The sequence below is a fragment of the Lichenostomus cassidix genome, unplaced genomic scaffold (assembly GCF_008360975.1).
Source record: "Lichenostomus cassidix isolate B80296 unplaced genomic scaffold, HeHo_3.0 HiC_scaffold_823, whole genome shotgun sequence".
Lineage (NCBI taxonomy): Eukaryota > Metazoa > Chordata > Aves > Passeriformes > Meliphagidae > Lichenostomus > Lichenostomus cassidix.
The window spans coordinates 21,092-47,630 of record NW_028147869.1 but is presented as its reverse complement, the minus strand read 5'-3'; the positions used below and the strand labels follow the sequence as shown (position 1 = coordinate 47,630).

Genomic DNA, 26,539 nt, shown 5'->3' with positions numbered 1-26,539 from the left:
CCCTGACATTTGTCACCATTTCTGGCTGCTGGATTTCGGGATGGATTTAGATTTACATTGAATTTGTTTTCCCCCAGTGAAGGATTTCAGGAATCCTCCTGGAATCCTAAAAGCCACAGCTTGGGTTCTGCCAGTTCCCTGACATTTGTCACCATTTCTGGCTGCTGGATTTTGGGATGGATTCAGATTTACATCACATTTGTTTTCCCCCAGTGGAGGATTTCAGGAATCCTCCTGAAATCCTAAAAGCCACTGCTTGGGTTCTGCCAGTTCCCTGACATTTGTCACCATTTCTGGCTGCTGGATTTTGGGATGGACTTAGATTTAGATTGAATTTGTTTTCCCCCAGTGAAGGGTTTCAAGGATCCTCCTGGAATCCTAAAAGCCACTGCTTGGATTCTGCCAGCTCCCTGACATTTGTCACCATTTCTGGCTGCTGGATTTTGGGATAGATTTAGATTTACATTGAATTTGTTTTCCCCCAATGAAGGGTTTCAGGAATCCTCCTGGAATCCTAAAAGCCACAGCCTCTGGTGTCTGCAGAGCAGGAAATGAAGTTGGTTGTGGCCCAGGAAAAGCAAATATTTAGTCAAGGAAACGGCACAGGGTGAGGCACTGCACCAAAAAAAAAAAGCAATTGTGAAGAGTTTTCTGCAGGGCAGAGCTCAGAAATCAGGAATTATCCCTGGCAATGGCAGCCTGGCAGTGTCCTGGAGCTCTCCAGAGTCAAATTGTGGTTTTTTTCTTTTCCAGAAAAAAAAAAGACTTTTTATTAAAATTATCCCTGGGAATGGCAGCCTGGCAGTGTCCTGGAGCTCTCCAGAGTGAAACTGTGGTTTTTGCTTCTTTTCTAGAAAAAAAGAGCTAATTTTATGAGAATTATCCCTGGGAATGGCAGCCTGGCAGTGTCCTGGAGCTCTCCAAAGTCAAACTGTGGTGGTTTTTTCTTTTTTTCCAGAAAAAAACCCAACTTTTTATGAGAATTCTCCCTAGGAATGGCAGCCTGGCAGTGTCCTGGAGCTCTCCAGAGTCAAACTGTGTTTTTTTTCTTCTTTTCCAGAAAAAAAGAGCTACTTTTTATGAGAACATCATGAAGGCCATGAGGCCCCAGCCCGAGTACTTTGCTGTTGGGTACTATGGACAAGGATTTCCCTCTTTCCTCAGGGTAAGGATCCTTCCTCCCTCGATTTCTGCACTGCTGGGGACCCTGAAAGTCACAACGTCTGCAGAGCTTCCAGGAAAATCCAGTGCCAAATTCCCTTTATTTTCAGTGGCATTGCCAGATCCAAATCCCAGCAGTGTTCAGAGCATTTCAGTGTCAAAAAGAGATAATTTCAGAGATGAAATTCGGTGTGTTACCAGCTTGAATGGAGTCAGGGCATTGAAATAGTTTTTTTAGATTATTGAAAAGTTATTCTATGGATTTAAACAGACTCTGTTTGTGCTTCTTCTGAAATTGGATTGGAGCATTTCAGTGTCAAACAGAGACAATTTCAGAGATGAAATTCTGTGTGTTAGCAGCTTGAATGGAGTCAGGGCATTGAAATAAGTTTTTTTTAGATGATGGAAAAGTTATTCTATGGATTTAAACAGACTCTAGCCTGTTTAAACTCAAGCCTTTTGTGTTTGTGCTTCCTCTGAAATGGGATTGTTGCATTTCAGAGCATTTCAGTATCAAACAGAGACAATTTTAAGCATTTTTTCAGACAAATCCAATGTTTCTCTCACCAGGCTTTGCTTTTGGGAGTTGCTGTGCTTAACCCCAACCCATGTCCTTGAGGGTATCTGAGGGTTTCCCTTTGAAGGTGTGACCCTTAAAAGCTCCTCCCCAGCTCTGTTTGATGATTCTCTGTGTGGAAATGAATTTTTTTTGACAATTTTAGACAATTTTTTAGACAAATCCAACATTCCCCTCACAAGGCCTTGCTCCTGGGAGTTGCTGTCCCTCACCCCAGCCCGGGTGTTTGAGGGTGTTTCAAGGTGTCCCTTTGAAGGTGTGACCCTTAAAAGCTCCTCCCCAGCTCTGTTTGATGGTTTTCTGTGGAGAAATGCAGTTTTTGGACAATTTTTGACAATTTTTCAGAAAAATCTAAGGTTCCCCTTGCTCCTGGGAGTTGCTGTGCTTCACCCCAACCCATGTCTCTGAGGGTTTCCCTTTGAAGGTGTGACCCTTAAAAGCTCCTCCCCAGCTCTGTTTGATGATTCTCTGTGGAGAAATGAATTTTTTAGACAATTTTTCAGACAAATCCAATGTTCCCCTCACCAGGCTTTGCTCCTGGGAGTTGCTGTGCTTCACCCCAACCCATGTCTTTGAGGGTGTCCCTTTTAAGGTGTGACCCTTAAAAGCTCCTCCCCAGCTCTGTTTGATGATTCTCTGCAGAGAAATGAATTTTTTAGACAATTTTAGACAATTTTTCAGACAAATCCAGTGTTCCCCTTGCCAAGCTTTGCTCCTGGAAGTTGCTGTGCTTCACCCCAACCCAGGTCTTTGGGGGTGTTTAAGTGTGTCCCTGTGAAGGTGTGACCCTTCAAAGCTCCTCCCCAGCTCTGTTTGATGATTCTCTGTGTGGAAATGAATTTTTTTTGACAATTTTAGACAATTTTTTAGACAAATCCAACATTCCCCTCACAAGGCCTTGCTCCTGGGAGTTGCTGTCCCTCACCCCAGCCCGGGTGTTTGAGGGTGTTTCAAGGTGTCCCTTTGAAGGTGTGACCCTTAAAAGCTCTTCCCCAGCTCTGTTTGATGGTTTTCTGTGGAGAAATGCAGTTTTTGGACAATTTTTGACAATTTTTCAGAAAAATCTAAGGTTCCCCTTGCTCCTGGGAGTTGCTGTGCTTCACCCCAACCCATGTCTTTGAGGGTGTCCCTTTGAATTTATGACCCTTAAAAGCTCCTTCCCAGCTCTGTTTGATGGTTTTCTGTGGAGAAAATGCATTTTTAGACAATTTTAGACAATTTTTCAGACAAATCCAATGTTCCCCTTGCTCCTGGGAGTTGCTGTGCTTCACCCCAACCCATGTCTTTGAGGGTGTCCCTTTGAATTTATGACCCTTAAAATCTCCTTCCCATCTCTGTTTGATGATTCTCTGTGTGGAAATGAATTTTTTGACAATTTTAGACAATTTGTCAGACAAATCCAAGGTTCCCCTTGCCAGGCTTTGCTCCTGCTGTCCTTCACCCCAACCCAGGTCTTCGAGGGTGTTTAAGGGTGTCCCTTTGAAGGTGTGACCCTTAAAATCTCCTGCTCTGTTTGGTGATTCTCTGTGGGGAAATGCATTTTTTGGACAATTTTAGACAATTTTTCAGACAAATCCAATGCTCCCCTCACCCCAATCCATATCCCTTCCCTCCCCTCTCCTCTCTGCCCAGCTGGCACCAACCCTCCCATAAAAAAAACCCAAACTCTGGCATGTTTGCAAAGCTCAATCCTGCTGCTTTATCAAGTTTTAATTCCATTTTTCCCCTCCAGAACAAGATTTTCATCTACCGAGGCAAGGAGTACGAGCGCAGGGAGGATTTCAACCTGAAGCTGCTGACTCAGTTCCCCAGCGCTGAGAAGATGAGCAGCACTGCCCCTCCTGCAGAGGACATCAGAATGTCCCCAAAACAGTGTATCTTTGGGGTTTTGGGACATCAGAATGTCCCCAAAGCGGTGTATCTTTGGGGTTTTGGGGCAACAAAATGTCCCCAAAGCAGTGTATCTTTGGGGTTTGGGGGCATCAGAACCTCCTAAAAACAACATATCTTTGGGGTTTAGGGCTTTTTGGGATGTCAAAACCTCCCAAAAACAGTGTATCTTTGGGGTTTGGGACATCAAAACCTCCCAAAACAGTGTATCTTTGGGGTTTGGGATGTCAAAAGCTCCCCAAAACAGTGTATCTTTGGGGTTTGGGATGTCAAAAGCTCCCCAAAACAGTGTATCTTTGGGGTTTGGGACATCAGAATATCCCCAGAACAGTGTATCTTCGGGGTTTGGGGTGCTTTGGGACATCAAAAGCTCCCCAGAACAATATATCTTTGGGCTTTAGGGACACCAAAACCTCCCCAAACAGTGTATCTTTGGTGTTTAGGGTGTTTTGGGACATCAAAACAGTGTATCTTTGGGGTTTTTGGACATCAAAAGCTCCCCAGAACAACATATCTTTGGGGTTTGGTGAGATCAAAAGCTCCCCAAAACAGTGTATCTTTGGGGTTTGGGTGTTTTGGGGCATCAGAACCTCCCCAGAACAACATATCTTTGGGGTTTAGGGCGTTTTGGGACATCAAAACCTCCCCAAAACAGTGTATCTTTGGGGTTTAGGGCATTTGGGGGCATCAGAACCTTCCCAGAACAACATATCTTTGGGGTTTGGGATGTTTCGGGACATCAAAATGTCCCCAAAACAGTGTATCTTTGGGGTTTTGGGACATCAAAACCTCCCCAGAAGAGCATATCTTTGGGATTTAGGGCATTTTGGGACATGAAAAGCTCCCCAAAACAGTGTATCTTTGGGGTTTTGGGTGTTTTGGGACATCCAAACCTCCCCAAAACAGTGTATCTTTGGGGTTTAGGGGCATTTTGGGACATCAAAACCTCCCCAAAACAGTGTATATTTGGGGTTTAGGGCGTTTTGGGACATCCCAGAGCTGCTTCTTCCCCATAATAACACAACTGTGGAGCAGCAGGGATAATGAGATTTTTGCTGCTGGGGATTTTTAGGCTGTGGGGATAGAAATATCCAGAATTGCGATGGGGAATTGAGTTAATATTGTGATTTTGGTGCTGCCAGAGTTGCAGAAGTTGCTGTCAGGGCGAGGAACACACCACATGAAGATTTTCTGTGTTCCCACTCAGGTGGTGCTGCTCTTCCAGCCATACTGGGACCAGTTGGGTATTTTTGGGGTGAAAGATGTGAAATACAGGCAGTGAAATTGGGAGAAAAAGGGAAAAGTGTTCCCTTCTTCCTTGCAGTCCATCAGCATTTAGGAAATTCTGGGGTTTGTGTGTTTTTCACCCCAAAATCCCTCTGTGAGGAATTGATAATTCACTGAAAGTTGTTGCCCTGATTATTTTTTAATTTAATAACAGCCCTGATTATTTTTTAATTCTGATTATTTTTTAATTCTGATTATTTTTTACTTCTGATTATTTTTTAATTCTGATTATTTCCCCCCTTGCTGCTGGCACTCCAGGCTGTCCCAAACTCCCCACCAGGATTAGGATCCCCAGAATTGTGTGTCACCCCAGTGGAGATGCTCCAGATGTGCCTCCTGGAGGATTCACACCAGCAAAACCCAATTCCTGAGCTCCCAGCCTGTATTCCTGGGCAACCTCCTGAGCTTCCAGGCCAGCTGGAAAGTCTGCTGGTCCATTTTGGCCCCAAATTCTTGTGCAAAAATCCCCAGCAGATGCTCCCTTTGCGATCCTCCTGCCAAGCTCTGCATCCACACAGGAAATTAAAATCCATCCAAGCCCAAAGTTGGGATCAGAAACACCTCTGGTGCTGCAGCTTTGCTCCAGCTGCTCCCCCTGCATCTGGCAGTGGGTTTGGGATGGTTTGGGGTGGGGTGAGCTCCAGCTGTAGGGTTTGGCTGAAGGTCTGAGCTGTTCCCAGCTTTGGGGGGGTTTGGGGTCCAGGATTTGGGTTTGGGACAGGCTGGGCTCCCAAAAACCTCGTGAAGAGGTGAGGAGTTCCCAGAGCTCTGCTCTCTTGGGTGTGATGCCTAAAATCTGGTAAAAATACATATATATAGTATAGGGGAAAGGGAATTACCTTGGTTTAATAGGATCTCTCAGTATAGGGAAAAGGGAATCACCTTGGTTTAATAGGATCTCACAGTATAGGGAAAAGGGAATCACCTTGGTTTAATAGGATCCCAGGTGCATTTCCATCAAAGGTGGTACTACAACAAAAAAAAAAGTCCTGGGTACAAGCTGTATACAATTTATGGACATCATCAATTAGCCTATCTATCTCAAATTCCCCAATAAGACACCTAACAAATGAAGTAATTGCCCCCTTATTCTAATTACCTCTCCCCCAAAAAGGTTACAACTTAGTTTACAAAAACATGTCCCAGGGATGAGGCTCTGCTCAAGGTTGGTGCCTCATGTTCTTGAGATTGTGGAGATGTTTTGTCTTCTCAAAGAATTCTGAGCTAGGCTGGAGCACAAGGGTTATAAACATGTGGGGCTGAGATACAGGGAGTGAAAGTACAGCAATGGGAAAGGGTAAAAAGGATATAAAAAGGGTATAAAAGTATAATGAAAAAGGACAAAAACCCATCAGGCATCAGGCAGACCTTGCTGCTTCTCTGGCTGCTTTTACTTCCAGGCTTTTTTAACCTCCTTTGTCTCAGTTTTTATTTATCTTTAGGCTGGTTTTTCTGCTCTTTTGTGACAAAATTCCTAATTTTCCTATTGGTGATAAGGTGCTGGGTGAGCTGTGCTGAGCCCCAGGGGTTCCCCTGCTCCCCAACCCTTTTTTTGCTTCTCTAAAGCCTCAGCACAGTCCTTAAAGCAGAATTTGGGAAAAACACGATGATCTGTTGTGCTTGGGGATAGAATTCCTGATTTTATTTAGTGTCTGTCATCATTCATAGGTGTGAAAGGTGAAGGTGAAGCAGCCATTCCTTGATTAAAAACAATTCCTGTATCAATTAATTCATTAATCTGAAAAGTAGGAGTGGGAGGAAGAATAGAAATAATTGTGAGAGAAATAATTCTCTGAGAAATAATTGACAGAGAAATAATTCTCTGAGAAATAAATAATTGACAGAGAAATAATTCTCTGAGAAATAATTGTGAGAGAAGAGCCAGAAACATCCCCAGAACCTCCAGCAGAACCTCATTTCCCTTTTTTTTTTCTCCCAAAGCACAAATCCAGCTGGCTTGGGATTCCCAAGGATTTTCTCCAGGGAATTTCAGCCCTTGGAAGTGTCCAAGGCCAGGTTGGAGCAACCTGGGGTAGTGGGAGGAGGTGGAACTGGATGGATTTGAAGGATTTGATGGATTTTATTTTTCCATCCCAAACCATTCTGGGATTCTGGGATCGTTATTTGTAAATTAAATCCTTTTTTTTTTAAATTTTTAATATTTTTAATTCCCGAGGAATTACAACCTTCAGGAAGCACCAGAACACCTGAGATTGGTGATGCATTAATCAGCTTGGAAGAAAAACCCTTTTAGCTGGAATTTAGCTGGAAATCCAACTAAATCCAAGAGCCATTTCCCAACCAGAGCACAGGGAATTGTGGAAAAACCCGACAAGGAGAACAGGAAAGGTTTTTTTCTCTCGTTTTCCCCCAAGAATTCCTAATTTCTCCTCCTTAACCAGAGCTGCTCAGATGTGCAGTGCTTCATCGTGAAGCCTGTGATGAACCTGCCGCCTCGCTACAAGGAGAAACCTGTTCCTGAGCAGATCTTAAAGTAATTTATTTCATTTATTTTCCTTTTCTGTCACTGTTTCCTTTGGTTTTTTCCCCATCCCAGCAGGTGCAGTGCTTTGGTGTCTTGTGTGAATTTAATATTTTGGTTTAAACCGGATTAAATCTTGTGTAAATTTAATATTTTGGTTTTACGCTGATTTTCTGTGAGAGGAGAGAGTTGAATGTTTGTGTGAGGAGGGTGGGAGGTGAAGAAAATCAGCTTTTCCTCTGGAAAAATCAGCTTTCTCTCTGGAAAAATCAGCTTTCTCTCTGGAAAAATCAGCTTTCTCTCTGGAAAATCCTTTTTCCTTCTGGAAAATCACCTTTTCCTCTGGGAAAATCACTTTTTCCTGTGGAAAATCACCTTTTCCTCTAGAAAAATGACCTTTCCTTCTGGAAAATCACCTTTTCCTCTGGGAAAATCACTTTTCCCTCTGGGAAAATCACCTTTTCCTCTGGAAAATTCTCTTTCCTTCTGGAAAATCCCTTTTCCTCTGGGAAAATCACTTTTTCCTGTGGAAAATCACCTTTCCCTCTGGAAAATCAGCTTTTCCTCTGGAAAATCACCTTTCCTTCTTGAAAATCACTTTTTCCACTGGAAAATCAGCTTTTCCTCTGGAAAAATCACCTTTTCTTCTGGAAAATCAGCTTTCCCTCTGGAAAGTCCTGTTTCCCTCTGGGAAAACCACTTTTCCCTCTGGAAAATCAGCTTTTCCTCTGGAAAAATCACCTTTTCCTCTGGAAAATCCTCTTTCCCTCTGGAAAATCACCTTTTCCTCTGGGAAATCACCTTTTCCTCTAGAAAAATGACCTTTCCTTCTGGAAAATCCCTTTTCCTCTGGGAAAATCACTTTTTCCTCTGGAAAACCAGCTTTCCCTCTGGAAAATCACCTTTTCCTCTGGAAAAATCACCTTTCCCTCTGGGAAATCAGCTTTTCCTCTATAAAAATCACCTTTCCTTCTGGAAAATCACCTTTTCCTCTGGGAAAATCAGCTCTTCCTCTGGAAAATCACCTTTCTCTCTGTAAAAATCGCTTTTTCCTCTGGAAAATCAGCTTTTCCTCTGGAAAAATCACCTTTTTCTCTGGAAAAATCACCTTTTCTTCTGGAAAATCAGCTTTCCCTCTGGAAAAATCAGCTTTTCCTCTGGGAAAATCACTTTTCCTCTGGAAAAATCATCTTTCTCTCTGGGAAAATCACCTCTCCCTCTGGGAAATCAGCTTTTCCTCTATAAAAATGACCTTTCCTTCTGGAAAATCACCTTTTCCTCTGGGAAAATCAGCTCTTCCTCTGGAAAATCACCTTTCTCTCTGTAAAAATTGCTTTTTCCTCTGGAAAATCAGCTTTTCCTCTGGAAAAATCACCTTTTTCTCTGGAAAAATCACATTTTCTTCTGGAAAATCAGCTTTCCCTCTGGAAAAATCAGCTTTTCCTCTGGGAAAATCACTTTTCCTCTGGAAAAATCATCTTTCTCTCTGGGAAAATCACCTCTCCCTCTGGAAAAATCAGCTTTTCCTCTGGAAAAATGAGCTTTCCTTCTGGAAAATTTGCTTTCCTGCTCTCCGCAGCTACTACAGAGCCAACGAGGTGCAGCAGTTCACTCACTCCAGGCCTGTCAGGAAAGGAGAGAAGGACCCAGACAATGAGTTTGCTGTGAGTTCTTTGCTTGTTCTGTGGTTTTTTGGTGGTGTTTTGATCCAAGTGTCACCTTGTCCCCTCTCCCTGTGGCCTTGCAGGTTGGGAATTCAGTGTAGGAGACACCAAGGGGCTCCAGAGCTGGAGTTTTAACCCTCAAATGCCATCAGAATTTGGTTTAAAATTCTTTAAAATGAAAGAATTCAATTACAATTTTTTTCCAAATTTTTATTTTGTTGTTTATTTAATTTTTGTTTCTTTAAATTGAAATAAACTTAAATTTGTTTTTATTTTCTTTTATAATTTTTACTTTATTAGTATTTTAGATATATGTTACTTTCATTATATTTTATTTCTTTTATTTTTATTTTTTTTATTTATTTTATTTTTATTTATATTATTAATCTATTACTATATTAACATTGATGTAGTATGTGTTTGTTTATAGTATAATATACTTTAGTAAAATAGTATATATAAAAATAGTAAAATAAAAAAAAGTAAAATATTAAATAAAAATGAAATAGTAAAATAGTATATATAGTATGATATACTATAGTAAATTAGTATATTATACTAATATACTAAAATAAAATAGTAAAACAGTAAATATAGTACAATATACTACTACAAATAGTAAAATAGTATATATAGTATAATATACTACTACATATTGATATAGTAGTGATAATCTGTTACTGCTTTAAATACAACAAAATTCTAAATTAAATTAAAATTAATTTAAATATAATTAAATTTAAATAAAATATTTGATCACAATTAAATTTAAATTTTTAAAAAATCAGACCTCAGCTCCATCCCAGTCAGGGAAGGTGAAAATGTCTGTGCAATTCTTGAATTCTCCTTCTGCAATCCTCACTCCACGCAGGAGAGAATTGAATTGCAGCAACAATATTTTCCTGACATCTCAGATATATATATATTTTTTTTTTCCCCTTCCCTGAGCAGAACATGTGGATAGAGAGGACAACCTACACCACAGCTTACTCCTTCCCAGGAATCCTCAAGTGGTTTGAGGTCAAACAGGTCACCACGGTGAGTTTGTTCACTGCAATCCCCTTGGAACAGCCTTGGAAAAGTTGGGAATGGCAATCCTTCTGCTCTGCCTGTGGCACAGAGAAAAGCAGATTATTGAGTGTCTTACTCAGTGGAGAGGAATAAATCATGGAATTGTGGAATTCTGAAATGGTTGGGGTTTGGGGAATTTTAAAATCGTCCAGTTTGATATCAGGGACACCTCAGACTGTCCCAGGGTGCTCCAGAGTGGTCTGGGACACTGCCAGGGATCCAGGGGGAGCTCAGCTCCTCTGGGAATTCCAGAGAGTTCTGAGCATATTCTGTGTGAAATGCTTGAAAAGGGAAACTGAGTCACGGTGCTGCAGGTGTGATCAGTGCTGCAGGGTGAGTGAAACAAAGGCTTTTCTCCAAGCTGTGAGATTCAAACTGGGAGAGCGCTGGGGCACTCAGCAGTTCCTGCATCTGCCAAATTCCCCAAGCTGGTAATTCTTCCTCACAAGGGAGAATTTCTCTCTAAAAACTGAACACAGGTTTGGAAGGTTTGTCCTGTTCTGGTAAAGAATGTCATTCTGTCCTTCCTTCTGTCGTTCCATCTTTTGGTCCTTCATCTTTCTGTCCTCCCATCCTTCCATCCTTCATCCTCCCATCAGTCCATCCTTCCTTCTTCCATCTTTCCATCCTCCATCCTTTCATCCTCTCATCCTTCCATCCTTCATCCTCCCTCCTTCATCCTTCCATCCTTCCATCCTCCCTCCTTCATCTTCCATCCTTCCATCCTCCATCCTTCATCCTCCATCCTCCATCTTTCCATCCTCCATCTTTCCGTCCCTCATCTTTCCATCCTTCATCCTTCATCCTTCCATCCTTCCTCCTTCATCTTTCCATATTTCCATGCTTCATCCTTCCATGCTTCATCCTTCCATGCTTCATCCTTCCATCCTTCATCTTTCCATCCTTCATCCTCCCATCCTTCCATCTTTCCATCCTTTCCACTTCCATCTTTCCATCCTTCTGTCTTTCCATCCTTCATTCCTTCCATCCTTCATCCTTCATCTTTCCATCTTTCCATCCTTCATCCTTCATCCTTTCATCCTTCCATCTTTCCATCTCTCTATCCTTCCATCTTTCCATCATTCCTCCTTCAATCTTTCCATCCTTCCATCCTTTCATCTTCTATCCTTCCTTCTTCCATCTTTCCATCCTTCATCCTTCAGTCCTCCTATCCCTTCATCTTCCATCCCTCCATCCTTCATCCTTTATCCTCCCATCCTCTATCCTTCCTCCTTCCCTCCTTCCCACCTTCCCCTTCCACCCTTCCATCTTCTATCCTCCATCTTTCCACCCTCCACCCTCCCACTGACAGTTCCCTCTGCCCCTCTCTCCCTCTCCCCAGGAGGAGCTCAGCCCCCTGGAGAACGCCATCGAGACCATGGAGCTGACCAACGAGAAGATCACCAACGTGGTGCAGCAGCACTCGTGGGACCGCAGCCTGCCCGTGCACCCGCTCTCCATGCTGCTCAGCGGCATCGTGGATCCCGCCGTCATGGGCGGCTACACCAACTATGAGAAGGTCCTTGTCACCCCTGGGGACGGCTGGCAGAGATGGGAGTGTCCCCCTGGAGAAGGGGATGATGCAGGGAGAGCTCAGGGCCTTTTCCTGGAGGGCTGGAGAGGGATTGGGGACAGGGGATGGAGGGACAGGGGATGGAGGGACAGGGGATGGAGGGACAGGATGCAGGGAATGGCTTCAGAGGGATGAAGGTGAAGCCAGGGGGAGAGGAGAGTGAAGTGTTTTGTGGAAGGAAGCTGGGAGCCCAAATCTCAATATGGTCTTTATTGCTGTTGAATGTTTGTACCAAACCTGGGTGAAAATGTGAGATTTTAGGGCTGAAATCCCAGGATTTGATGGGATTTTGGGAAGGAATGAGGGTGGGAAGGAGCTGGGATGGAATTCCAGAAAAGCTGTGGCTCCCTGGGAGTGTCCAGGGCCAGGCTGGAGCACCCTGGGATGGTGGGAATTGTCCCTAGGTGGAGATAAAATGAACTTTAAGGTCCTTTCCAACCCAAACCATCCCAGAATTCCTGACCCCTGCCATGGGAAGGTCTGGAACATTCTGGATCTGGGTGTGCAGAGCTTGAACAGGAGGAGAAGAGAGCACAGAGCAGAGATTGGCACTGGCTGAGCTGGAAGGGATTGGTTTTGGGGCTGGGGGAGGAAGGATTCAGCTCCTCTGGGGTTCCTTCCTTCCCAGTGGGGACTAAAATCTGCTCAGGAAACACAGAAAAGCCAAAATCCAGCATTTCTCCCTCGTGTGAACAGGGAATGATGAGGCAAAAAGGATTTCTCTTGCCAGCAGATTGTCTGTGGTCAGAATCTTACAGCAAAGAGCAAATAATTCAGGAAAAAATCAGCATTTCCTCTGCAGGTTAACCCAGCTGACTCCAGCTGAATGGTCTGAGCTCTTTTTCGTGATGTTTAAGTGAAACTGTTGATTCCTCCTGTCTGATGACGACATTCTCACCCAAAATGCATTTCTGATTTCCACAAAGCGTGCAGAATGGGTTAAAACACACAGAATTTCCCCAGCCATGTCCCATCCTGGGAAATGAGGGGCACAGGTTAATTGGGAAAGGGGTTAATTGGATCTGGGCTCTGACTCTGCTCCTTCCAGAGGAGCTGGGGTGCTCTGCCAGGGCTGAATTTGGCCCTGAGGTTTTCATTTTACAAATTAAAGCTGACATCAAGTTGAGAATTGCCCAAGTGGGGAAACAATTCAAACTGGAGAACACAAAATCTCTGCAGCCACATCTGGAAATGCTCATTGCTGGTTCATATTTTCCTATTCCAGCTGCAGATCAGTGCAGAACATTGGGATTTCGTGAGCTGAAACCTGACTTTTAATTGTTTCCTTGTAGCCAAAAGCCAAAGTTGGGGTTTTCAACATCTTTTCCTCTTGCAAGAATTAAGCACTTTCGAGGAAAATCCTCTGGGACCAATCCAGGATTCTTTTCCCAGCCTCACCTCCATCATTTTTGGGATCAAACCTCCAGCCCTATAAACTTCCACTACAGTCCAGTTTTGCAGAAGTAAAAAAAAAATATATTCAGAGGTTGAAATCGTTTGGAGAGTCGTTTTAGACCCAAATGAAACAAATTATTAGGGGTTTTATCTAGGAAAAAAAGAAAAATTGAATTCTTCTGGCCAGGAATTGGGATCCATTTCAATGGGATACATCATGGGAATTGGCACAATTTGAAGTTTTCCGTCCAGAAAAGTGGATTTCTGTTTTTTCAACCTGAAACCAAGACCAGATTCTGGTGATTAAAGGTAAACCCAGGAGGAGAGGAGAGTGAAGTGCTTTGCTGAAGGAAGCTGGGAGCCCAAATCCCAACATGATCTTTATTTCTGCTGAATGTTTATATCAAACCCCAGGTGAAAATGTGAGATTTTAGGGCTAAAATCCCAGAGTTCAGGGAAATCCCAGCAGGATTTGAGGTGCTTTGGGTGTCCCTGTGGGCTGTGGGGCACTGACTGCTGAAAAACAGAGATTTTTGAAGTCAGAACTCGAGGTTTTGGGTCTGCCACTCACTTTGAAGTGAGAAATAACCTCAGTTCTTCACATCAAGGCTGGTTTGTGAGAAAGGAATCAGAATTAAAACCTTTCTGATGCAGTAACTTTCTTTCCATGTGTTTCACTGGAAAAAAAAGTGGTTTTTTTCAACAAAAAAAAGTGGGGTTTGTTCCCACTTTTCCCATTTTTTTTCCCCCTGAGTTCTTTGTCCCTCAGCTCAGTGCTGGGGAAAGAGCAAAATTTGGGTTTAATATGATGAATAATGGCAGTGAATTGCTTTCAAAGGATCTTCCCCCTGTGTCACCTGTGCCACCTGTGTCACCTGTGTCACCTGTGCCAATTCTCTCTCTGCTGCCAGGCCTTCTTCACAGAGAAATACCTCCAGGAACACCCTGAAGACCAAGAGAAAATCGAGCTGCTCAAGCAGCAAATCGCCATCCAGGTATGGAGCTGGGAGGGAACTGGGAGGGAACTGGGAGGGAACTGGGAGCACTGGGGAAGTGCAGATCTGTTCCCATCATTTGGAGTGTGAACACAGCCAGAGTTGCCAGATTTATGGACAATTAATTTTTATTCGAAGGAAACTGCTGTGTGTTAAAGTGTGTCCTGAAATATTCCATGTGCTCTGGAATATTTGCCAGCAAGTTGGGATGCATTTCCCTCATGAATATTCAAATATCTCTCACTTCTTGCTGGGATCATCAGAGCTGCTGGTTTGGCAGCCTGACCACTGGGATTGGTCTGTTTGCACCCAAATGGCTCTGAGAAATTCCCTGTTTTCCTGGGATGTGAATTCCATCCCTGCAGAGCAGTTTGTTATTCCCACATTATTGAAATCACACTCACACGGCTCCAGGGGCTAAGGAGGGATAAATTTCAGGATTTAAAATGTATTTTGCACAGCAGTGAGTGGGGTATGAGTGGGGAAGGGGGAATCATGGAATTGTGGAATGGTTTGGGTGGGAAATGAGTGGGGAAGGGGGAATCATAGAATCATGGAATGGTTTGGGTGGAGGGAATCACAGAATTTTGGAATTGTTTGGGTGCAGGGAATCAGGGAATTGTGGAATGGTTTGGATGGAGGGAATCCTGGAATTGTGGAATGGTTTGGGTGGAGGGAATTGGGGAATTGTGGAATGGTTTGGGTGGGGGAATGAGGGTTGTGGATTGATTTGGGTGGAGGGAATTATGGAATTGTGGAATGTTTTGGGTGGAGGGAATCAGGGAATTGTGGAATGGTTTGGGTGAGGGAGTGAAGGAATTGTGGAATGGTTTGGGTGGGGGTGGGTTGTGGTGGTTTGGGTGGGGGTGGGTTGTGGTGGTTTGGTGGGGGTTGGTTGTGGTGGTTTGGGTGGAGGGAATCAGGGAATTGTGGAATGGTTTGGATGGAGGGAATTGGGGAATTGTGGAATGGTTTGGGTGGAGGGAATCAGGGAATTGTGGAATGGTTTGGGTGGGAAATGAGTGGGGAAGAGGGAATCACGGAATCATGGAATGGTTTGGGTGGGAAAGGAGCTTAAAGCTCATCCAATTCCATGGGTAAGGAAGCTTCCCCTGGACCAGCTTGCCCCAAACCCCATCCAACCTGGCCTGGGGAAAAAGCTGATTTTTCTTCACCCCCTGGAGCTCAAAACCAAAATTCCCTCCCTGTCAGCAGCTCTGGCTCAGCAGCTGAGCTCCCCTGCTGCATCCCTGCTCCTTTTCCCCTCTCCAAACCCAAACCAACATGGATTAAAACCCTTTAATTCCATCTGAACTCACACCCTGAGGAGCAGCAGAGGTGATTTATGTCCTCCAGCTCACCCTGCTCCATCCCTCCACCCCCCAGATGCCTCTGCTGGCCGAGGGTATCCGGATCCATGGTGAGAAGCTGACGGAGCAGCTGAAACCTCTGCATGAGAGACTCACCAGCTGCTTCCGGGAGCTGCGCAGGAAGGTGGAGAAGCAGTACGGAGTCATCACGCTGGTGAGAGAACCTGATTTGTCCTGATTTTGCCCCAAAGGAACCCAATTCCCACTTTTCCACCCCTGGGTGGGTGTGAAGTGTTTCATAGAGTCCCAGAATCAGCAAGGTTGGGGAAGAGCTTTGAGTCCAAGCTGTGCCTGATGTCCACCTTGTCCCCAACCTAGAGCACTGGGAGTGGAATTCCAGGAATTCTTGGGTACCTCCAGGGATTAGGATTCCAAACCACCCCGGGAAGCCCCTTCCAATCCCTGAGCACCCTTTCCATGAGGAAATTCCTGCTGCTGTCCACCCTGAGCCTCCCCTGGCCCAGCCTGAGGCTGTTCCTCTCCTCCTGTCCCTGTTCCCTGGGATCAGATCCCAAATCCCTCCTGGCAGTGATGCCTGATGGGTTTTTGGTCCTTTTTCATTATACTTTTATACCCTTTTTATATACTTTTTACCCTTTCCCATTGCTGTACTTTCACTCCCTGTATCTCAGCCCCACATGTTTATAACCCTTGTGCTCCAGCCTAGCTCAGAATTCTTTGGGGAAGACAAAACATCTCCACAACCTCAAGAACATGAGGCACCAACCTTGAGCAGAGCCTCATCCCTGGGACATGTTTTTGTAAACTAAGTTGTAACCTTTTGAGGGGGAGAGGTAATTAGAATAAGGGGGCAATTGCTTCATTTGTTAGGTTTCTTACTGGGGAATTTTAGATAGATATGCTAATTGGTGAGATCCATAAATTGTATACATGTTGTACTGGGATCCTATTAAACCAAGGTGATTCCCTTTTCCCTATACTGCAGTGTCTGCATCTCAATTTATACCAGCATTTTAGGCATCATCAGGAGCTGTGCAGAGCCACAAGGTCCCCCTGAGCCTCCTTTTCTCCAGGCTGAGCTCCTTCCCAGCTCCCTCAGGATTCTACAGCCCTCCCTGGACACCTCCATCCCACCATCCTCCCTAATCTGGCATCCCATGGTGTTTCCCTTCCCATTTTGTTAGCGTGGATAACACACAATCACACAGGTTATGTGTAGTTGCCTTTATTCAAGCTCGGGAAGACAGGGGTGATTACCCAAATCTGACTTTGACATTCTGAATTCTGAATTCTGAAGCAAATACATTTTATACCTTTCCCTTACACAACAGTGGTGTGATCATATGTTAATCCTCAACTTCACATTGTTCCATTGTTTTCCCCCAAGCATGACTTTAAGCCCTTCTTCTCCTGCAGTATTTCTGATTTATTTCACAGGTGCTAATCTGCATGATTTAACTGAAACAACCCTGATATTTCCTAAGCAATCTTCGTGATGATCATGTCACCCTGAGCCAGCACATGCAGTTCTTACCCATCCCCATTCCTAAATCCTGTTTTTAACTAACATTCTAACCCCGTGTTAACAATCTCTCGCTGTTTTCCTTCAGCCCCCGGCGCTGACCGAGCGCAAGCCGAGCCGGTCAGGCTCTCTGGTGCTGCCCTACATCCTGTCCTCCACCCTCAGGAGGCTCTCTGTCACCTCGGTGGCCTCATCTGTGGCCTCCACCTCGTCCACCTCGTCCGACAGTGCTTCCTCCAGGCCGGGCTCGGACGGGTCAGTATTGGGATTCGCACTGCCTTGGGATCAGCTGCTCTGAAAATCGAGATTTTTCCCCGTGGTGATGCTTAAAAATGCATTTAGAGGTGTTTACGGAGCTCCATGTTGTTATTTGTCACTGTTGAACCGCTAGCGGGGTGAAGAGTCTAGACAGATTCTCAGGTGGACACAATTCTGAACTTATTATTTAATTTTAAGAACTTATATAGACTTTCACAGTTTGTTTGGATTGGGCTAATTCCAAACCTCCTCCTAGGCTGAGTGGCCAGCCTTGAACCGCCTGTCTTCCAAAGATTGTTTCAATAACATCAAAACTTTATCTTTATTTATAAAAACACAAGAAGAAGAAGAGGAGAAAATTCCCATTGGAAAGAATCTGTGTTGCCACAGTTACTCCAGTTTGGAGCACAAATAATGGGAATTTCACCCCCCTAGCTGCAGCCCCAGTTATCCCCAGGGCATTCCAGGTGCCTCCTGCCTCAGTTTCCCAGGAAAACAGGGGTGTGAGGCGCCAAAAGTGGGTTTTTTTGGGCAGCCAAGAGGTGAATAAAGCACCCAGCACTTGTTCCACCCTGGCTGCAGCCACCCCTGGGGACATTCCCTGGTGTCACCTGTCTGGACACTGAATTTCCAGTGGGATAACCAGGGGGTTTGGGGTTAAGCTCAGTGAGGTTGTGGGTGAGCAGGAATTGCAGCTCTGGCTCAGTTCACCTTGAACAAAACTCAGAATAATACTCAGAATAATCGTAATACTCAGAATAATCAGAATACTCAGAATTCCAGCGGTAACAGGACAAATCCCACTGAGAAATCTGTGTTCCTACCTCACTTTCTCACAATAATCTTTTACACAAATGAGGACATCACAGCTTTTTAACAAGGGGAAAAAAATTCTAGGAGAATTTGCTGTGCAGTTTGGACACTCAGCTGTAAATGTTACAGCTGAAAGAGAGAGGATTTATCTTCAAGAATTTGCAAAATGAAGGATTTTAAGGGTTTCAGAAACATGATGAATGTAAAATAGCACAATATTCTGGTCCTAGAAAAGAGGGAAAAAAAGACCTTTTTTGTATATTCAGGGAGTTCTGCAGTTAATTCTCTTACAGTAATTAATTCTCTCACACAAACGAGATGCCAGCTTTTTAACCACCAGCCCTTTAAAGGTCTGCTGGACTCATTTTTTGTGTTTTTCTCCCTCTTTTTGGCCTCAGGTCCACCCTGGAGCCTCTCATGGAGAGGAAGATCTCCACCTCCTCCTCCCGAGCTGAGGAGTCACCCCTGAAGGACGATGGTGACAACAGGATCAGCAAACTCAAGAGGAAGGAGTGGAGCATTAGCAAGTCTCAGGTCATCGTGGAGAAGGAGCCAGAGGCAGAACTGACTCCCAAAATGGTAAAAAATGGAATAATAACCGTGCTGACAGCGATAATAAACCCCCAGCAGGAGCTGGGAGAGTTTCCATTGCTCCCAGCCCTGCTGGGCAGTGGGGATTTGTTAAAGATTTATTAAACTCTGGGAGGGGTTGGAATACCAAAAGGATTTGGTCAGCTGAGTTATTCCCTTTATTTTTTTATTTGGAAAATTCATGTCACAGCCCAACTGCAGTCTCTGAAGGGATTTCATGAAGGAATTCTGTCTCTGTGAGAGGATTTCCTGAAGGAATTCTGTCTCTACAGGAATTTTCTGAAGGAATTCTGTCTCGGAAGGGATTTCCTGAAGGAATTTTGTCTCTGAGAGAATTTTCTGTAAGAATTCTGTCTCTGAGGGGATTTCCTGAAGGAATTCTGCCTCTGAGGGAATTTTCCGAAGGAATTCTCTCTCTGAGGGAATTTCCTGAAGGAATTCTCTCTCTGAGGGAATTTCCTGAGGGAATTCTCTCTCTTAAGGGATTTCCTGAAGGAATTCTGTCTCTGTGAGAGGGTTTTCTGAAGGAATTCTATCCCTGAGGGGATTTTTCTGTCGGAATTCTGTCTCTGAGAGAATTTCCTGTCTCTGAGGGAATTTTCCAAAGGAATTCTGTCTCTGAGGGAATTTCCTGAAGGAATTCTGCCTCTGAGAGAATTTTCTGTAAGAATTCTGTATCTGAGGGAATTTCCTGAAGGAATAGTGTCTCTGGGGAGATTTGCTGAAGGAATTCTGTCTCTGAAGGGAATTTTCTGAAGGAATTCTCTCTCTGAGAAAATTTCCTCTGTTTCTAAGGGAATTTCCTGAAGGAATTCTATCTCTGAGGGAATTTCCTCTGTCTCTGAGGGGATTTTCTGAATGAATTCTTTCCCTGAGGGAATTTCCTGAAGGAATGCTGTCTTTCAGGGAATTTCCTCTGTCTCTAAGAGAGTTTCTTGAAGGAATTCTATCTCTGAGGGAATTTCCTCTATCTCTGAGGGAATTTCCTTTAGGAATTCTGTCTCTGAGGGAATTTCCTCTGTCTCTAAGGGAATTTCCTTTAGGAATTCTGTCTCTGAGGGGCTTTCCTCTTTCCCTGAGGGGATTTTCTGTAGGAATTCTGTCTCTCAGGGGATTTTCAGAAGCAATTGTGTCTCTGAGGGAATTTCCTGAAGGAATTCTGTCTCTGTGAGGGGATTTCCTGAAGGAATTCTGTCTCTGAGGGAATTTCCTGTAGGAATTCTGTCTCTGAGGGCATTTTCTGTAGGAATTCTGAAGTCTCTGAGGGAGTTTACTGAAGGAATTCTATCTCTGAGGGAATTTCCTCTATCTCTGAGGGGATTTCCTGTAGGAATTCTGTCTCTGAGGGAATTTCTTGAAGGAATTCTGTCTCTGAGGGCATTTTCAGTCGGAATTCTGAGGGATTTCTCCCCCTCTCCCCAGGGCACGGCAGGGAAGGCGCAGAGGCCCAAGAGTCTGCAGCTGGGGGACAGCAGGCTGACGCTGCTGCAGAGCTCCCCGCTGCAGGCAGCACCCCACAGCCCCCCGGGCAGCACCCCGAAAACACCACGGACACACAGTGAGTCCAGATGGCATGGAGTGGGGATATTGCAGTATAAGGAATATTGCAGAGTGTGGGATGTTGCAGTATAAGGAATATTGCAGAGTGTGGGATGTTGCAGTATAAGGAATATTGCAGAGTGTGGGATATTGCAGTATAAGGAATATTGCAGAGTGTGGGATGTTGCAGTATAAGGAATATTGCAGAGTGTGGGATATTGCAGAATAAGGAATTTTAAAAATTATGGAATATTGCAGAATAAAGAATATTAGAGAATAAGGTATGTTGCAGAATATGGGATATAGCAGAATAAGGAATATTGCAGAATATGGAAATTGCAGGGTATGGGATATTGCAGAGTGTGGGATGTTGCAGAATATGAGATATTGCAGAATAAGGAATATTGCAGAATATGGGAAAATACAAAATATGGGAAAATACAAAATATGGGAAAATACAGAATATGGGAAAATGCAGAATATGGGGCATTGCAGAATATGGGATATCACAGAATAAGGAATGTTACAGAATATGGAATAATATAGAATATGGGGTGTTACAGAACATGGAGTGTCACAGAATATGGGATGTGGCAGAATAAAGAATATAGCAGAATGTGGGATGTTACAGAATATGGGATATAGCAGAGTTTGGGATGTTGCAGAGTGTGGGATATTGCAGAATATGAGATATTGCAGAATATGGGAAAATACAAAATATGAGATAATACAGAATATGGGAAAATAGAGAATACGGGGCATTGCAGAATAAGAGATATTGCAGAGTGTGGGATATTGCAGAGTTTGGGATATTGCAGAATATGAGATATTGCAGAATAAGGAATATTGCAGAATATGGGAAAATACAAAATATGGGAAAATACAAAATATGGGAAAATAGAGAATATGGGGCATTGCAGAATAAGAGATATTGCAGAATGTGGGATATCTCAGCATATGGGATATGGCAGAATAAGGAATGTTACAGGATATGGGAAAATACAGAATATGGAATGTGGAAGAATAAAGAATATAGCAGAATGTGGGATATTGCAGAGTGTGGGATACTGCAGAATAAGGAATGTTAAAAGTTAAGGAATATAGCAGGATATGGACTATTGCAGGATATGGAATATTGCAGAATAAGGAATATTAGAGAGTGTGGAATTAGAGAATAAGGGATATTAGAGAATAAGGGATGTTGCAGAATATGGGATATAGCAGAGTATGGGATACTGCAGGATATGGAATATTGCAGAATATGAGATATTGCAGAATGAGGAATATTGCAGAATATGGGAAAATACAGAATATGGGATGTTACAGACTATGGGATGTGGCAGAATAAAGAATATAGCAGAATATGGGATGTTACAGAGTATGGAATGTTACAGAGTGTGGACTATTAAAAATATGGAATATTGCAGAATGAGAAATGTTACTGAATGTTACAGAATATGGGAAGTTACAGATATGGAATATGGCAGAATATGGGAAGTTACAGATATGGAATATTACAAAATATAGAATATTACAGATACAGGTCTGTGCTTGCTGAGGGAACCACACTGAGGAGGGAGGAGCTGCTCTGAGTCACATCTGTTGGTATTTGTTTTTTCCTCATTTTTACCTTATTTTTTCCTCATTTTTCCCCTCCTTGCTGTCATTCCCAGGCTTCCCCTCCCTGCAGGCTGACGGCTTGGCCACACCACCTCCTCCTCCCCCCAAAAGCAAACCCTACGAGAGCAGCACCCCCAGGAACTCCGTGGAGGTGAGGAGATGGCAGCTGACAGGGCTTTGGAGGCACCTCTGGAATTTTCCAGTGGAATTTTCTGCTCTTGGGGTGGTGCTGCTGGAAACTTGTCCCTTCTTTTCACTGCTTGAAACCACAAAAGGAGGAGAAAAAGGGATTTTGCTTCGTGAGGAGTGCAGTGCTTTCATTTTTTTTTAAATTTTTTTTTTAATTAATTAATTTTTTTTTTTCCAAGTGGGTGTTGTGTTGGGCTTGGTCAGGAAAATTCTGTGTTGGGGTGGGAAGAGAGATGGAAAAAAAAACTTTCAAAAATCTGATCAGCCCAGAAGAACTGGGGGGAAAAATTCACACATTTCCAGAAGTGATCAATACATATTTCTAACCCTCAAATCAGAATAAAAACTCCTCCTGGCCGGAAATGATGGATTTTTTCCCATGTGTTTCCACCTGCCCAGGTTGCTCCACCTCTGCCCAGCAGACGAGAGGCCAAACCTCCTCCTCCACCCCCAAAAGCCAGGAAATCCAGCGTGGTGTCCTCGGAGCAGGGGCTGCCCTGAGGGCTTGGTGGCACTGCAGTGCCAGCGTGGAGTGGCTGAGTGTCCCAGGCTGGTGACCTTCTCTGCCATTCCACCACTGCCATGGAGGATTTTTGGGAAATTCCACGAAGGAGCTGCGGTTGGGATTGGAATTCCTCTCTTCTGTTTGCCTGTGCGGTGCTGATGCACTAATCCAGATAATTCCCTGCTGGGATTCTGATCCAGGAATCTCCCTGCTGGAATTCTGATCCAGGAATCTCCCTGCTGGAATTCTGATCCAGGAATCTCCCTGCCGAAATTCTGATACAGAAATCTCCCCATGGAATTCCAATCCAGACATCTCCCTGCTGGAATTCTGATCCAGGAATCTCCCTGCTGGAATTCTGATTCAGGCATCTCCCTGCTGAAATTCTGACACAGATATTTCCCTGCTGGAATTCTGATCCAGGAATCTCCCTGCTGGGATTCTGATCCAGGAATCTCCCCCCCTGGAATTCTGATCCAGGAATCTCCCTGCTGAAATTCTGACCCAGACATTTCCCTGCTGGAAATCTGATCCAGAAATCTCCCACTGGAATTCTGATCCAGGCATCTCCCTGCTGGAATTCTGACCCAGACATTTCCCTGCTGGAATTCTGATCCAGACATTTCCCCCTGGAATTCTGATACAGAAATCTCCCTCTGGAATTCTGATACAGACATTTCCCGCTGGAATTCTGATCCAGGAATCTCCCACTGGAATTCTGACCTAGACATTTCCCTTCTGGAATTCTGATCCAGACATCTCCCCCTCCTGGACATCTCCCCCTGGAATTCTGATCCAGGCATTTCCCTGCTGGAATTCTTCTCTGCCCCGAGTTTTTTCCCAGCTGCAATCCCAGCAGCTCCATCCCAGTGGAACTGGGAATCCCAGGGAGATCTCACTGGTTTCACCCCGCAGGGCTGTGGGGTTTCTCTGCTCAGCTCAGGGTTTGCTTCGGTGCAGGATTTCATTTTGGGCTTTTAATGGGGTGGGAAAAGTCTCTCCTGGGAATGTGGGAGAGGAGCAGGAGCTGCGCTTTGGCCAGGGCTGGACTGGTCCCAGTTCCCTGATCCCAGGATTTCATTGGTCCCAGTTCCCTGATCCCTGGATTTTACTGGTCCCAGTTCCCTGATCCCAGGATTTCACTGATCCCAGGATTTCACTGGTCCCAGTTCCCTGATCCCAGGATTTTACTAGTTCCAGTTCAGTGATCCCAGGATTTCACTGGTCCCAGTTCCCTGATCCCAGGATTTTACTGGTCCCAGTTCCCTGATCCCAGGATTTCACTGGTCCCAGTTGTGGTGCAGCCTGTGGCCTGTTTATTTATCATTCATAATCAATGAAGATTTTGCTTTCCCTTCCAGGCACTAATTTTGTGTGTAAATTCTGTCATTTTGCTCCTGATTCTCTTGTCAAAGTCGGGAAAAGCCACTCAAACCCTGCTGAGGGTGTTGCTCAGGGCAAGAAATCCAGTCCTTGATGGGCTGGGGGTTTGTGAGCCATTCCTGTGCTCCTGACTGAAAAACTAAATCTCCTTAAACCTAATTCAAACTTTCCTCAACAAAAGCTTTTTCAGGGAAACCCAAACCCAACCCAACCAACCCAAACCCATCAAATCCACCCCAGGGGGAGTTCTGTTCAGACTGAAGCTGTCCTTTCCCTCTGCTCTTCCCAATTTTTTTGACACCAGCGTGACTCCAGGAGCTGCAGACAGATTTTCCTCCTCCCAGAGTCCCCCCAGACTGCCATCAGCTCGGGTTTGGAGGTGACACTGCAGTCACATCCCATCCATCCCAACCCTCAGTGCTGCACACACTTCCAGCTGTCTCCTCCTCCAGGGAAATCTTGGGAATTTTCCTGGCCAGCTTTTTCCCCTCTCTGGGGCTCAGGGGGATGTGTCAGCTCCTCGCTGTGTTTTTGCACACAGACACTGCTTGACTGGAAAACCTCAGGGTTTTCTTGTCTCTCCATTTCCTCTCCTCTCTCCCTCCTGCTGGTGTTGCTGCTGCTCAGGCAATTTTCTGCTCTCAGCTCTCCAAAACTTCTCCTTGACAAAACTTTCCATCTGGGGTGTGAATTTGGCTGCAGGATGAGGTCTGAGGTTCATCCCATGGTTCATTCCCTGCCTTTCCCAATCCCTAATCCCAATCCTGGGTGATGCTCTGAGCAGCTTGGATTTCACTCCTCGGGGAAATCAGGGAATGCTTTGCCTGGCAGGTTTGGGGTTTTGGTTCTAAGTGACTTTGGAGTCCTTTTTTCCAGTTCTAAGTGACTTTGGAGTCCCTTTTTCCAGTCCTAAGTGGCTTTGGAGTCCTTTTTTCCAGTCCTAAGTGGCTTTGGAGTCCTTTTTTCCAGTTCTAAGTGACTTTGGAGTCCCTTTTTTCCAGTCCTAAGTGGCTTTGGAGTCATTTTTTCCAGTCCTAAGTGACTTTGGAGTCCTTTTTTCCAGTCCTAAGTGACTTTGGAGTCATTTTTTCCAGTCCTAAGTGACTTTGGAGTCCTTTTTTTCCAGTCCTAAGTGACTTTGGAGTCCTTTTTGCCAGTCCTAAGTGACTTTGGAGTCCTTTTTTCCAGTCCTAAGTGACTTTGCAGTCCTTTTTTCCAGTCCTAAGTGGCTTTGGAGTCCTTTTTTCCAACATTTTTGTTCTCCTTTAACAACCTTAACACACTGGATGGACCTGGTGCATCCAGGTTTTTCCTGGAGAAGGGAAACCTGCAAAAAAATCTCACAGGAGGAGGTGGGAATTCTTCTTGGGAAGAATTTTTCAGCCAATCTTTAATGACCTTTTTGCTCTTTAATGACCTTTTCTCTCTTTAATGACCTTTTCTCTCTTTAATGACCTTTTTGCTCTTTAACTCGTGGAGATTTGGCTCTGGCTGCATTTTTTGCCAAGTTTTTGACCAAAATCCTTGGCATTTAAGGTTAATTATTCCTTCCTCTCCTTTCTTGGATGGTGCAGCTGCCAGGGGGGAGAATAATTGGAATTTGCAGCTTTTTTTTCTGCCTTGAAACTTCTCCTCTCACCTGGGCAGGTTCCTCCAACCTCCCCTGGGTTTGCTGCTCACAAATTCAGGTTTTTCCTGAATTTTCCAGTTGGATTCTGGGATGGAAATCCTCCAGACTGGGAGCAGAGGAATTGCAGATTTCCCTTCCCAAGGTATTTTGGGCATTTTCATTGACAAATTGGCCAGAAAAAGCTCTAAATTTGGTTCCATTTTTTCCCCTCTCAGCATTAATTTATTCTAGAATCTGTAAATCTGTCCCACTTCTCCTTTTTTTGGCAAACTGTCCCCAAATGGGTGTGTGCATCTCTTACCTGAGGGTTTTGGCTGATCAGATTTGGCATGGTTGGCTCAGAGGTGCAAAATGGGAATTTCTGTTCTGTGCCTGAATGATTCAGGGCTTTGGGCCAATTTTAGGGGAAAAAAAAAATCATCCAAATGTCAGATTTTTCGAGGCCATTGGGCATTGAAGTGTTTGAGGAAGAACAGGGCGTTTGGCTGGTTTTAATTAAGTGGAATTAATTCCCAATCTCAGTGGAAATCCCACCAGAACACTGATTTTTTTTAAGGGTTTTCTCTGTTTTCTGCCTGGTTCAGGTTGTGAGATTTAATTTTCAGAGACAATTTCAGGTGTTTCTATTTGGTTTTTGAAACCAGAATAACCTTTTCAGGCTCGTTAGGTGTTTTTGGAAATGTCTCTGATGTGTTTTTAACTGAAAGGCTCAAAATTGGGAGTGGGACAGGCCAGAGTGATGATCTCTGCACAGCACAATTCAAACCAATTTCCACCCAATTAATTTTGAATAAATCTCAAAACAAACTGATCAAACACTCAGTTTTGAATCAAAACTGAAAATTAAAATACTCACTCTGAATCAAACCAATTCCTACCCAATTAATTTTGAATAAATATCAAAACAAACTGAACACTCAGTTTTGAATCAAATCTCAAAGTTAAAATACTCACTCTGAACCAAACCAATTCCTTTCAAATAAATCTCAAAACAAACGCTCAGTTTTAAATCAAATCTCAAAATTAAAATACTCACTCTGAATCAAAACAATTTCTACCCAAT

At 44.1% G+C, this 26,539-nt stretch overlaps 1 protein-coding gene across 1 annotated transcript in view; it reads left to right on the top strand.

Moving 5' to 3' along the window:
* Positions 1-24,811, top strand: part of LOC146420602 (dedicator of cytokinesis protein 5-like) — a gene marked incomplete at its 5' end in the record, with an annotated part of 35,019 nt that extends 10,208 nt beyond the window's left edge. The window contains 14 exons of the mRNA XM_085048099.1: positions 1,061-1,165; positions 3,471-3,612; positions 7,328-7,409; positions 8,977-9,061; positions 10,013-10,099; positions 11,475-11,651; positions 14,012-14,095; positions 15,482-15,619; positions 17,037-17,203; positions 18,418-18,598; positions 20,033-20,168; positions 21,823-21,920; positions 22,358-23,472; positions 23,664-24,811. Of these exons, the coding sequence (XP_084904225.1) occupies positions 1,061-1,165; positions 3,471-3,612; positions 7,328-7,409; positions 8,977-9,061; positions 10,013-10,099; positions 11,475-11,651; positions 14,012-14,095; positions 15,482-15,619; positions 17,037-17,203; positions 18,418-18,598; positions 20,033-20,168; positions 21,823-21,920; positions 22,358-22,459 (1,584 nt within the window). The remainder of the gene's footprint in view (positions 1-1,060; positions 1,166-3,470; positions 3,613-7,327; positions 7,410-8,976; positions 9,062-10,012; positions 10,100-11,474; positions 11,652-14,011; positions 14,096-15,481; positions 15,620-17,036; positions 17,204-18,417; positions 18,599-20,032; positions 20,169-21,822; positions 21,921-22,357; positions 23,473-23,663) is intronic.
* Between the last annotated feature and the right edge of the window lie 1,728 nt (positions 24,812-26,539).